Below are 12,607 nucleotides of genomic sequence, written 5' to 3' on the forward strand. Positions count from 1 at the left end.
GTTCCTAGTTCCTAGAAGAGCACATCTCGAAGTATCAGACATATCCGTGCCATGGACTCTGTCAATCTTGTCAAGATGGACTCGCCTGTGCAGGGAGCAGAGTTCGGTACATCCCTCTTAGGAACCTCTCGAAAACAACACCAAGCGCTAACACGTATCAAACAGAGAAGCTTCCCTCATTGAGCAACCGATTGACACACGAGATGGAAAAGCTAGACCAAATGTTCTGGATCGACCAACAGAAGCTGAAAGACATCAGCAAACAGTTCGAAGTAGAACTTGACCAAGGTCTAAAAGAGAACAACCAGAACATTGTATGCTTTCCAGTTTCTGGTAATGTTTTTACATTGAACGCTGACAATCCTGTCATAGCCTATGAACATCACCTGGGTGCTGGGTCAACCACACGGCGACGAAAAAGGCAGCTTCCTCACAGTAGACCTTGGGGGAACAAACCTTCGTGTCTGTTGGATCACACTGCCAGGATCACGCGGTCAACCTAGAATAGTCCAAGAAAAGTACCAACTCTCCAAGGAAGTCAAGACAGGCGCTGCAGAACAGCTATGGGACGAAGTGACCGACCGAATGCACACCTTCATCCGAGATCAAAAACTCGATGAGACTGCTACTCAGCCTTTGTCGCTTGGCTTCACTTTCTCCTATCCAGCTATGCAAGACTATATCGATCACGGTGTACTACAGACTTGGACCAAAGGCTGGGACGTAAAAGGTGTCGAAGGCGAGGATGTTACGGTACAGCTTCGCAAGGCAATGGAAAAGAGGCAGCTACCTGTCAAGCTTGTCGCACTGATCAACGACACAACAGGCGCCATGATAGCGTCTGCCTACCACGACCCTGAGACTATTGTCGGTGCCATCTTTGGAACAGGATGTAACGCTGCGTACATGGAAGACAGCGACTCAGTACCCAAGATCAAGGGACGACTACCACCCGCATGCCCAGTGGCTATCAATTGCGAGTATGGCGCTTTCGACAATAGCCATACTGTGCTTCCAATGACAAAATACGATCATATTATCGACGAGAAATCCCCTCGACCAGGCGAGCAAGCCTTCGAGAAGATGAGTGCAGGCCTCTACCTCGGAGAAATCTTCCGCCTCGCACTCGCAGACCTTGCAAAGCGACAGCTCATCTTCAAGGACGAGGATATCTCAAGACTGGACAAATCATACATCCTCGACACTGGCTTCCTCTCAGCAATTGAAGATGACCAATCTCCTCGCTTCGAAAACACGGCTACATTGTTCGAGGCCCATACAGGAATCAGACTGAACGACCAAGAACGTGAGGTTTGCCGCCGCTTAGCAGAATTCATCGCTATTCGAGGTGCTCGTCTCTGCACCTGTGGTGTTGCAGCAATCTGCAGCAAAAAGAACATCAAGCATGGTCATGTGGCAGCTGACGGTTCGGTTGCAAACAAGCATCCCAAATTCAAGCGACGATGGGCGGATGCGCTGGCTGAGATCTTGGATTGGCCAGAAGACAGGATCGAAGATCCGATTGTGTTGACTCCTGCAGAAGATGGTTCTGGTATCGGCGCTGCGGTTATCGCTGCCATGACTTTGGAACGAGCGAGGAAGGGAAATGATGCTGGAGTCAAGGAAGCTGCTGAAATGTGAAGTCGCACTTGCGATAATGTCTCAACCCTCTCACAACTACTTAGAGTATCATTACGATCGATAGAGACGATGATAGAAATAACATTGAGATTGTTCGGCAAACTTTGCTCTACGTCGATATGTCGTTAATTAGCATAGCTTCGATGGAAAATTGCATAGGAGAAATGCCAGAACTGATTACAGAATATTTACCCATTAGAAGCAGGAATGAGAACTGAACCAATGAGAAAGGCTTGAGATACACGCCACGCCAATTTACCGCAGGTCCATATGGAAAACTCTTGCTAACACAAGAGAGGCATTAAGTCGAACGTAGTGCGAGGTTAGAAGTCACCGCCACCAAAGTCGTCACCGCCGCCGAAGTCATTGCCATAGTCATCACCGCCGCCTCCATTCTCGTAGCCTTGTTCGTAAGCATTGTCTTCCATGTGGTCGATGCCGTCCATCAAGAGAGCGCCACCGAGCAGACCGGCACCAGCACCCAAAGCCATGCCGCCCATGCCGCCCATACCACCATGCTTGCGTTGCGGCTGCTGTGCGTACGCCTGCTGAGGCGGGTAACCTCCATAGCCTTGCTGAGGGTATCCGCCGTATTGCTGTTGAGGATAGCCTTGCTGACCATAGCCCTGCTGGCCGTAGCCTTGCGGGGGACGTGAGCTCGAACCTGAGGTCTTACCAAGCAGCTTGCCAAAGAGACCGCCCTTCTTACCACGGTCCTGGTCGCGGGGCGGCAGCTCGTTGGAATACTGAGGTTGGGACTGAGACTGGTACTGAGGCGTTTGAGATTGGTATTGGGGAGTTTGAGACTGGTACTGAGGGGCTCCAGAGCTGTAGTAGCTGTCGGATGCGCCACGGGATGCGGGTTGGCCAGATTGGCGGGCGCGAGCTTCTTCCTCGGCTTGGAGCTTGCGGGCAAAAGCCTCATCGTCGTTGACATTGTGTGATGAGCCACCTGAGTGGATCGAGGAGCCGCCGTAAGGGTTGTTCGAGGCGTAGCCACCCTTCTCAGGCCCGGTGTTCTGAGGCTGGTGGCTGTCGTAGCCGGGAGGAGCGCCTGGAGGTGGGCCGCCTGATGAAGGATAGGCAGGTTCAGTGGGCTTCTCCCATTGGGATTGCTTGGTGTGCAGGTTCACGTAGAACCACTCCTTGTACTGATCATTCCACTGCGCCTTCCAGCCTTCAGGAACGCGAGGCGGAGGGGGGCCCTGAGAGCTTGTTAGTGATAAGTCTTGTTGCCTAGTGATCCCAAGCGCGCATACGGGAGGTGGAGCATAGTCGGCCATTGTGTTTGATTTCGGTAGGTCGTGCCGCTGTGTCTGGAGTTTTCTGTCAAAGCTTTAAGGTGAGCGTAGGAGAGATAGTGGAGTCGAATGGGAGAGGTATAAGAGGTCAAAGAGACGTGGTCAATACAAGAGAGACAAGCAGGTGAAGAAGCGACTCGGTAGTGATTAGACTTTCAGACGTCATGGAAGGTTTGTGGTGGCTGAGGCATTGTGGCGCAGGTGAGCACCTGTTTGTTTCCCTTCAACTTTTTGCCATTTTCAACTTACAGCTTCTTTACTTGCTTTGTCACTCACCGTCTTCTATCACTGTCTATTTGCAGGGCTGTGCTTGCCTTCTACCTTGATGCACCCGATCCAATCTATCTGCTTCGTTCTATCGGTATCGGTCAGAGTGCCCCGCACCAGGGCCCCGAGGCCAGATCGCTGCCAAGCTAACGCACAGGCTTGGCTGCTTGTGTAAGATTTCATATTGCAGCTCAACAACCACAACCTCAACAACAAGCCCCTTTAGCTCAGTTGGTAGAGCGCGGCACTAGTACGACTAGATCATGCCGAGGTCGCCGGTTCGACTCCGTCAGGGGGCAGTGATATTTTGCTTTTGTTCGTGGTTGTTCTGTTCAATCAAGCGGTGGTGAAGCCATCTCTTTTTTGTGTGAGTGAAGCCTGCATCTTTTGCATATCTTTTATGCTGTCAAAATAGCTTCAGATGCTCGCTCTTTCCGTCCCCAAACTCCATCTACGACAGCATCATTCCAATGAATTAAGTGTCGCAACATCTTGAACATCGTGGACTACAAACCTATCGAGTGTTTTGGCACATATCTTGGTTCTGGTACGGCTGGTGACGACGGTATCTCTAGATCTGGCAAGAACACATCTAAAACAAACGCCATCTAGTATGCATCTTATGCACTGCCTCTCTTCTCCTGCTTTCGAGTCTGCTTCTCTTCTTTTTTGCGAAGTATGTCTTCTCTCCATCCACGTCCCCAGATCGTGACCGTCCAAGTCAGAACTGCGGAAGTGCACAAGAATCCTGCACTGATCGTACTGAACCATCCGACTCCGATCGCTTCAACAGCTGGTAAACAGGCTGCCGTTCCAGTAGCAGCAAAGATATAGCGCAACATGTAGTTGCCAGCAACTACTTCTGAAGATCGCTTCTGCATCACGTCCAAGCAGTAGGTGTTGAGCGAGGGGAAACAGAAGAGTTGTGCCACGCCCTGAATGAACATGACAATGACTGGTAGAGGGATACCACCCTTGTCTTTCTCGATCGACCATCCGTAGATCAACATACATCCAGGAATGACGGCACCCATGAAGACGAGGCAAGATCGCAATCGATCTTCAGGTACACGTTCTCCATTGCGCTTGTCAATCCATTTCCGTACGGTTCGGTCTGCCCAACGGCCTCCAAAGAATGTTCCTAGTTACAAAAACAGCTTTTGTGGTCGGTGACATCAAAGACATTCTCATACCAAACAGATAACCACATCCGGGAGCAATGTAGAAGAGTCCAGACTGGATCGGTGAAGTAAGATGGAAGCGGGGGTTGATCACATATCGAATTGGGGTCAGGAGACTGTACATGTTGAACACAAGACTGCTTGACGCCAGTCCCACGAATAGCAAATTGGGGTATCGGTAGAGCCTGATGACGCGCAGAGGGTTGGTCCATGACCAAAGCTTTTTGGCTTGCTCACTCTTCTTCAGACCTTCGAGCTCGACAGACTTCTTGTAGTGAATCGTTTCCGGGAGAAAGAAGCAGCATAGTACTGTAGCGAAGACAGCCAGGCCGGTTTGCAGCCAGAATATGTCTCTCCAGCTCTTGTAAGTGACGATGATACCACCCAATAGTGGTCCCAAAGCTGAAAAGGGTTAGATTTCATAGGTTCGAGCGAGTTATGAAGACTTACCAGGTCCAATTAGTGTTCCAGAGAAGAACCAACTCAATGCAGTTGCACGCTCTGTCGGACGGTAGATATCGCCAATACAAGAACTGCCGATGATGAGGAAGGAAGTGCCTTGGAAGGCAGTCAAGATGCGGAAGATGAAGAATGAAGCCAAGTTGGGAGCCAACGCAGTGCCAATAGAGAAGCCAGCAAAGAAAATAGCGCTCAGCAATTGAGTCCATCTTCTTCCATAAACCTGACCAATGGGGCCCCAGAACATAGGACTCAAGCCCATGAAGAGCATGTATAACGCATTGCTGGCATTGATGAGTGTACCAGTAGTGTTGTATGTTGCCGCGACTTCAGGCACAGCAGCCAGTACCGTCGTTGATGCCATGGGAGCCAGGAAGGAGCAGAAAGCTAGGACTGATACTACACATATCTTCTTGGTATGCGTGAACTTGTCGTAGATTTCATCTCCGGACTCATGGTAAGGTATGTGGGGTATGTCGTGTGCGGAGGCATGGCTTTGGATGTGTACAAGATTCAGATTGGGATCCTTCTGGTTGCCCTTTTCTAGATCCACTCCTTGGGCATCCTCGTAAGGTTCTGGGACTTGTTCAATCGCTGGTTGGACTATAGGCTCTTCTGCCCGAGTTTCTGTTGTGGTCGCGTGCTTGTCCTCCGGCATTGTGTCTTCAAATATGGGCTGCCGAATGCGGAGGTACCATTAGACGATGAGTAGCTGTTCAATCACAACGAAACAGAATGCCTTGCAGAGGATATTTTATTGCAAAAGAAGGTATGGTATATACAATGGAATGAGTCAAAGACATTATGGAGATCCGAAGGATGAGCAGGCCGAAGAATTGGAGCAGAATCTGAGATAGTATGCCGATGAAACGGCAAAAATGGAGCCTTGCCGTGTGGTTTTTGGTTGGCCACCAATCAAATAGATCGCTTTTCCGCTCACCATCGGATTTCTGCCCGATGCTCGGACAATCGTTGTCCGCCTCCATACCATGGGATATTTCTCGAATAGCAAGACAGTCGTGTCTCATTATGGCATGGAATTCAAGGTCTAGAGAGCATATTCGAGAGTTGTGCTCTGAGCTCAGAGCACTACCTACCTATCTTGTCGTCGCCGCGCTGCTCCGGCATTGTGAAAGTCCGACAGCGATTTCGGCTTGCGAGGGCATCTTCCGATGAAATCGTTTGTATCGCTCTTGCCTATCTAAAACAACATCCAGCCACCGCAGCACTGCCAAACATATGGACTTCGTGGTCCAGCAGGTGTTTTATTCTTTGACAATACTGAGCACTCATGCCACAATGTCTTCAAACAATCAAAGTGGTTGCTATGTGCGACAGGACTTTGAGAACGTGCTGGGAAGGTACACATGTTCTTTCATGTCTTAGTCTTGATAGCATGTCTTTGGCAAGTAAGTAATCTCAAGAGTCTCAGTGATTGAGACCTGTAGCTAGCTCATGCAGAGAACAAGGGCGTGTTGCTGCAGACTGAAAGTCAGAGGCTTGTATAGCATTCGAGCCTAAGACAAGCACGCAAATAATGAAAGACAACACCTAACACAGAGCTGCAAACATATTTTGGACATCCCTGAATACATCTTGGTCGAGTTTCTCTCTGTCTGCGGACAGAAATCTCGCTATACAGGATTATGCCTTCCTTTGCAGATATACCGACAGAGCTTGAGATTCAGATCCTCAAGCACCTTGCAGATGACAAGAAGGCACTGAACTCTATGATACGTGTCAATCGAGCATGTCACATGCACGCCATCAACCTTCTTTGGCGACACGCTTCTGCACAGGATCTTGCAGAGATTGAACCACTTCCTCGACGTCAATATTACGCCGACATGTTTATCAAGCTAGAAGTGACTGCACGACAATGCTATCCCAAGTTCAACTTCTTGTTGTTCACCACTCTTACCGAGGCCATCCTCGACCCACCAGTCTTCCGGCAGGTAACGCCTGTATTTCGATCAATTCGACTCCGCCCATATCTGCAACCTAGCTTAAGAAAGCTACACCTCGAAAATGGCGTTGTCTTGACGGAAGATGCATTGGATATGATCTGTCTGAGCTGTCCCCTGTTGGAAGACCTTAAACTCGCTTCTCGGCTTGCTTTTGCTGACCCCAATGAATATCTCACTCATTGGACCCTCAACTTCCCAAAGTTATCGAGGCTTGTGCTTGCATGGAAGCACAGTTATTCGAGCTCGGCTCTGCAGCAACTAGGTGTAAAACTCCCGTCGCTGGAGCATCTCGAGGTCCGATACCACGATCTGGATGTATGGCAGCAAGGACCATCGAGAGCTGTATTCCCTCGGCTGAAGTCTTTTGAGCTTCATTACCAAACATACTCACGTCACCACAATTTGTAGGCAGTTCACACTCCTGCTCCCATCTGCCGTACTGACGAAGTACAGTGACGAAGACTGTAAGAGCGTCGTAGCCGACAAATACCTGAACAAGCTCTTTCAACTTGCGCCCAGGCTCAGGACCTTCTGCCTTGATTGGGCTTCACGGACCAATGGCATGAACCGGGTGCGAAAAGAGATGAGTATAGCGGAACTTCGAGATTTATGCTGAGGTACAGGAAGGGAGCATGGCTGCGTGGGGCTCAGGAACGACCAAAACGAAGTTGTTGAAACTGCCAGATTCTCCTGATACATCAATAATTGGTTATGGATTGGAATTGTTGTTCATGGGGAAATAGTTCCGCGATATGATTCCGTGGCGTCGAGCAATCGAAAATTGACATTCGAGCTCGTCAGACACAACACACGCTGTTCTGGAGAAACAACCTGACAAATGGTATCAGGAGATTTCAAGAAGATATTTTGCATGAGATCGGGATGTTTGAACCGAGACAGGAAGTAATAGGAGAAGATGTCGACAAGCACGTGGGTCAAACAGGGTGACAGGGGCAGCGTGGGCAGCCTCGGTATCAGGCTATCAAGGTTGTTGGCCGAGGGCGGCGGCGATTTGATACAATCATCTCGGGTACATCATCATGCCATCCATTCTACGCCCATCTCCACTTTCCAGACGTTATAGATGCCCATCGGCATATCCCTACACATAGCATACCAATAGCCAACTACGAAACAAGCATTGAACGTGTAGCCCGGCCAGCGTGCAACTCCCTTCACCATGGCCGACTCGGTTGGTTAGCATCACATGCTTCGACCCCTTACATTTCACCTTCAGCACCACTGACACTTGCAATGACACAGATCGAGTATTCGGACATGCGCTCAACACAGTCAACAAGATCCGCACGGGGTCGCAGAAACCACCCGTGAGCGAGCGCCTCCGCCTATACGGCCTCTACAAACAAGCAATGGAAGGCGATGTCGCATACGTCCAAGAACGCCCCACCAACGACGACAAGAAAGAGCAGGACAAATGGGATGCCTGGGCTGGCAACTCTGGCCTGACGCGCACACAGGCAAAGCGCCAGTACATCGAGACCCTCATACATACCATGCACGAGTACGCGAGCGCGACCCCCGAGGCCAGGGAATTGGTCGCCGAGCTGGAGTTTGTCTGGGACCAGGTGCGGAACAATTCGAATCCAAGTGGCAGCTCAGAGGCTTCAAGTCCGTTGCGTGTGTTGCATGAGCAGCGGTCTGGTTATCCGGGTATGGTGTCTAGCTCTGCTGCCGCATTTGCAGATGATGATGTCGCATCGCGCCCGCTACGGATATTGAGTCCTGTCAGTCAAGCTGATGAAGATGAGTTGAATGAAGAGCACGAGGAAGAGTTTGTCGATGCGCCCATAAGTCAGTACGATGATACCGAGGACCCGGCCCTGGACGAGGAGGAAGAAGATGAAGACGACCAACAACCCTCTCCCTCACGGCAACCTCGCACATCAATATCAAGTCCGCGCGATGTCCGCTGGCGGAAACGGATAGAGTCTGCCTTGGTCAAGATGACGACCGAGGTCGCTGCATTGCGCGAGCAGCTCGAAACGCGCAGTTTCATAGCACAACGGAGGAAATATTCTTTTTTCGCTTGGGTGTTACGAGCCTCTTGGTTCCTGGTCAAGCTGATTGCTGTCGACATATTCATCCTCTGGCTTGTACTACTTTATTTGCGCCGCAAGAAGGATAGGAGGCTGGAAGGCGCTGTCAGAGTCTTGCTTGGTGACGCTGTCGCGCAGATGCAAAAGGTCAGCAGTAAAGTCAAGGTACCCACCTTGACAGGGAAGAAGATTTAGCAATCAAACTTCGCTAACACTATATTCCGCTCACTGCCCATATATTCACTGCACATACACGACAAATGAGGAATGAATCTGATGAGTCATTAGAGATTTGCATTACATGTCGTGATAAATGAGAGCATCTAATCCTCCTTGAACGGGCAACCCTTTGCCGAACTCTCTGACCTAGTCTTCGACTCCACAACCTCTGCTGTCAACTTCATGAGGCGATCCGCCAATTGCATGTCTTGACCCTTCTCAGAAGGGGTCTCGTAGACCTTTGGAGGGGCGATGTAGTTACCGCCAGTATCGGCCATGGTTGCTGCGTACATGGCAGAGACACAACCCTCGAACTGAGTCTTGCGGAAAGGCTTGAGTCCGACAGACATGCCGTAACCAAGCAGAGGGAATGCCTCGTGGATGTGAACGTTTGTTTGTGCAGTATCGACGATGCCAGGGTGAATAGCGTTGACGATAATGTTGGGGTATTCGGTCTTGAGGTGTTCATTCAGCCACTTGGCGTATAAGAGGTTAGCCAGCTTGCTACGACCGTACTGCGGCTGAGGGCCGTAGTCTTTGTTCAGTTCTATGACCGATGCGAACTCGGTTTCGCTAGGGGCTTGAGCGTGCAAGTTGGAAGAGACACAGACGATGCGGACAGTGTTACCCTTGGAGGCAGTCTCCTTGATGGTTGGCAGCAAGTGGCTGGTCAAAACGACATGACCAAAGTGGTTAACTGCCATGTGAAGGTCGGTTCCGTCGTTAGTCAGTTGTCTGGTCATGATTCCTCGACCGGCGTTGTTGATGAGGATGTCGATTCTGTCGGTCTGCGAGGCAATCTCTTGTGCGACCTTGCCAGTCTGCACCCAATCAGCAAGATCGCATTGCTTCCAGATAAACTTCTTGCGTGCTTCGGGTCCGAACTCTTCCTCAATTGCATTCAAAGCTTCCTCAACGACCTCCTGTCTCATGGATGTGACAAAGAGCTTGGAAATGTTGTGCTTCAGGAGAGTGTGAGTGCAACCAAATCCAATGCCTTCACTGCCACCGGTGACAACAGCAACCTGTTTCCACTAAATTAGTCTTGTCCCATATTGAGGCTTGGATTTGCTCACCTTGCCGCTGAGGTCTGGCACCTCATCCAAACTGAAGCTGTTCTCCGGAGAAGCGAGAGCATGGGCAGGACCGCCCAAATTCTCTGAGATGGTGTTTCTAATTGTTTCCATTGTGATGTTTGGGATTTCACTCATTGACCGTGCTTGTGATGTACCACAAAGGTAGAAGGGGTCATGGCGTTCATTTATAAACAGTACCCCTCATGCAAACTCCTGATCGTGATGTCAACTCGTCACACAATAGGGTGGAGTGAGTGGACCCCCAAGGAGATATTCAGGATCATCGATGGTTCCTGACCAATTGTACTCGAGTAGATGCTGATGCGGTCATAATGACTTGCTGAAGCTCGATTGGGCATATCTGATCTTGATTTCATCTTATCACTCGGCGATGGCCCGGCCCGTTTTCTGGGGTGCGCATGTACGTGATTACAACGACATTCCTTCCGTCCTCAACATACCCAGAATCTGATCGTTGATCGGCCTGGCCAGTGGGCTGAATGTATGCATGTTCAGCAGAGTAGTGTATATGCATGTTGCTCACTCAGCTAGCTAGAATGGTTTCTGCAACCTGCTTCGCCGTTAGGGCTTCTCAGATGCAAAGACGACAAAATACTTTCGAGAAGTACAGAGCGTGGCGGTGACAGAAAAGTCCAGATTGAGCCAGATTGCTTCTGATAAGACGAGAGACCAAAGAGGAGCATGTGAACATGCCGATCTTATAGGCTGGTATTTTGTGGTATAACCACACTCTTTGAACAATGCCATATGTGTTTGTACAAGGGGTTATAGCTGAGATAAGGTAGATCCTGTTTCCAGATGGCGACTAGACGCAAGGCAGAAGTGAGTGTCGTTATGACGCGAGAGCACCGTACGAGTTCTCTTCGACGTCTACACCAAAAACCTTGATGATGTGCTCTTCAACCATTTCACATGTTCCTTTTTTCCACTCCCGAGGTGCATCTGCTTTCCAATGTACAAAAACGCCGCCAAGAGTGCAAGCGACATGTCTGATTTCTTCCCAGAGCTCTCGCTCAACGTCCATACCAAAGGTTTGGATCGTCTTTTCCTTGTTGCCCCATAGTCGGCGGTGTTCTCCGGTCTGGTGATTGATAGCTGGACCATCTTGGTTGAACAAAGTGTTGGGATCCATCTTTGGGAAGTTTGCATGGATGGTAAAGGGCATCGGTTTGACCAAAGCAACAAAATCATCAACAGGATTTGACTGCAGCATCGCTACTCCTCGCAGCTCTCCATTCTCGTCATAGCCGAGGATTCTGACTGGTTCAGATACCTGGTAGAAGGGCGCGTCAACTGCAGCTGCACCCGCTAGGAACGTTTCCTTGTCCCCTTCACCCGGGCCTCCTTGAGTCAGTAGAGGGTAGTAGTGCGAAGGCCCGTAGTAATTGTAGTATGCAGAGACCAGCAGTGCTGCCGAGTGAGTCCGCTTGGACACGATGACTTGACCCGATTCTGTTGAAGCCCTGACAGTAGTCAATGGTACGGGCTTTCCTTGAATCTGGTAAAACTTTTCAGATGCTGACGAAATCCAGAAGTCTGGCCATGTCACCAAACCATTTGACGTGAAAGGCTCTGCCTTGAAGACGTGATCCACGTTGTGGACAGGGAAATTGTCTGCATCGAGCAGGAGCACTTCTTCGAAGCTTGAGAACAAGACGGAGAAGATCTTGTATTGATACTTTTCGAGCTTGATCAGGCCAGAAGGAAAGAAGTCATCCAAAACCACACAGCGAGCGTTGAGTGAGGGAAGCAGTTCTTGACACAGATAGTTGTCGCCGCGTTCCTCCTCAGCTCGCAAGAAGAGTTCGACAGGCAGGACACTACCAGAGCGCCTCAGCATGCGGAGGGAGACGATGAAAATTGGCAAGTGTGCTCCACCTGCAGTAGAGACTATACCACGAGTTGCATTCTTGTAAGGCAATGTCAAGTTGGAAACTCCTTCTACGAAACCCCGATGGGCCAATCGCATTTCCTCGACCTGGGCAGAGGTGATGGGCACATAATCGGGTCGTTTCAGAGGTTTGCTTTTGTTGTCTTGAAAGCCGATGGCGGAGATACTGTTGGTCTTAGTCAAGGATGCAACCGGGGGCTTGGTGTCCTTCAGGATGCGGACTAGTCTGCGACTGAAGTGAAGGTAAGCATCCTCATCCTCGGGTTCGGCGGATTGCCAGCCAAGGATGCTTGCAGCATTCCTGCGACACTCGTCAGCTTTGCACACTCAACACTCAACCATGACACGAGCACATACGATTCTATCGTTGCCGGAGCCGCTGAAAAGTCACCGCCAAGGATGAACTTGTAAACAAGAATTATGAGACAGGCAATCACAAACGCCCTTTTGAGACGTGCAGGGAAGCGGATCATGGTCCCTTCTCCCGCCTCGAAAGCTTGACCTTCCGGTGAGGGGGGGGGGGGGGG

The 12,607-nt window shown here is 50.2% G+C and overlaps 7 protein-coding genes across 7 annotated transcripts; 3 read left to right on the forward strand and 4 right to left on the reverse strand.

Moving 5' to 3' along the window:
* Positions 1 to 51: 51 nt before the first annotated feature.
* M437DRAFT_63960 (putative hexokinase Kxk) lies at positions 52 to 1,641 on the forward strand (the record flags this gene model as incomplete). The annotated part of the gene is made up of 3 exons (XM_041024334.1): positions 52 to 106; positions 166 to 314; positions 373 to 1,641. The coding sequence occupies 3 exons, from the start codon at positions 52 to 54 to the stop codon at positions 1,639 to 1,641; spliced, it is 1,473 nt and encodes a 490-aa protein (XP_040882364.1).
* Positions 1,642 to 1,964: 323 nt separating this feature from the next.
* On the reverse strand, positions 1,965 to 2,924 carry M437DRAFT_63961 (uncharacterized protein; the record flags this gene model as incomplete). Its single annotated transcript, XM_041024335.1, has 1 exon — positions 1,965 to 2,924. One exon carries the CDS (start codon positions 2,922 to 2,924, stop codon positions 1,965 to 1,967), a length of 960 nt encoding a protein of 319 aa, XP_040882365.1.
* Positions 2,925 to 3,829: 905 nt separating this feature from the next.
* Positions 3,830 to 5,507, reverse strand: M437DRAFT_42788 (MFS general substrate transporter; the record flags this gene model as incomplete). Its single annotated transcript, XM_041020633.1, has 3 exons — positions 3,830 to 4,350; positions 4,403 to 4,792; positions 4,841 to 5,507. The coding sequence occupies 3 exons, from the start codon at positions 5,505 to 5,507 to the stop codon at positions 3,830 to 3,832; spliced, it is 1,578 nt and encodes a 525-aa protein (XP_040882366.1).
* A 988-nt stretch (positions 5,508 to 6,495) lies between these two features.
* Positions 6,496 to 7,224, forward strand: M437DRAFT_41963 (uncharacterized protein; the record flags this gene model as incomplete). Its single annotated transcript, XM_041020483.1, has 1 exon — positions 6,496 to 7,224. One exon carries the CDS (start codon positions 6,496 to 6,498, stop codon positions 7,222 to 7,224), a length of 729 nt encoding a protein of 242 aa, XP_040882367.1.
* A 772-nt stretch (positions 7,225 to 7,996) lies between these two features.
* M437DRAFT_63963 (uncharacterized protein) lies at positions 7,997 to 9,068 on the forward strand (the record flags this gene model as incomplete). The annotated part of the gene is made up of 2 exons (XM_041024336.1): positions 7,997 to 8,012; positions 8,080 to 9,068. The coding sequence occupies 2 exons, from the start codon at positions 7,997 to 7,999 to the stop codon at positions 9,066 to 9,068; spliced, it is 1,005 nt and encodes a 334-aa protein (XP_040882368.1).
* Positions 9,069 to 9,196: 128 nt separating this feature from the next.
* Positions 9,197 to 10,279, reverse strand: M437DRAFT_63964 (retinol dehydrogenase 12; the record flags this gene model as incomplete). Its single annotated transcript, XM_041024337.1, has 2 exons — positions 9,197 to 10,117; positions 10,169 to 10,279. 2 exons carry the CDS (start codon positions 10,277 to 10,279, stop codon positions 9,197 to 9,199), a joined length of 1,032 nt encoding a protein of 343 aa, XP_040882369.1.
* A 742-nt stretch (positions 10,280 to 11,021) lies between these two features.
* On the reverse strand, positions 11,022 to 12,553 carry M437DRAFT_41881 (nucleotide-diphospho-sugar transferase; the record flags this gene model as incomplete). Its single annotated transcript, XM_041020462.1, has 2 exons — positions 11,022 to 12,381; positions 12,438 to 12,553. 2 exons carry the CDS (start codon positions 12,551 to 12,553, stop codon positions 11,022 to 11,024), a joined length of 1,476 nt encoding a protein of 491 aa, XP_040882370.1.
* Between the last annotated feature and the right edge of the window lie 54 nt (positions 12,554 to 12,607).

Source organism: Aureobasidium melanogenum (assembly GCF_000721775.1).
Source record: "Aureobasidium melanogenum CBS 110374 unplaced genomic scaffold scaffold_4, whole genome shotgun sequence".
NCBI classification, from domain to species: domain Eukaryota; kingdom Fungi; phylum Ascomycota; class Dothideomycetes; order Dothideales; family Saccotheciaceae; genus Aureobasidium; species Aureobasidium melanogenum.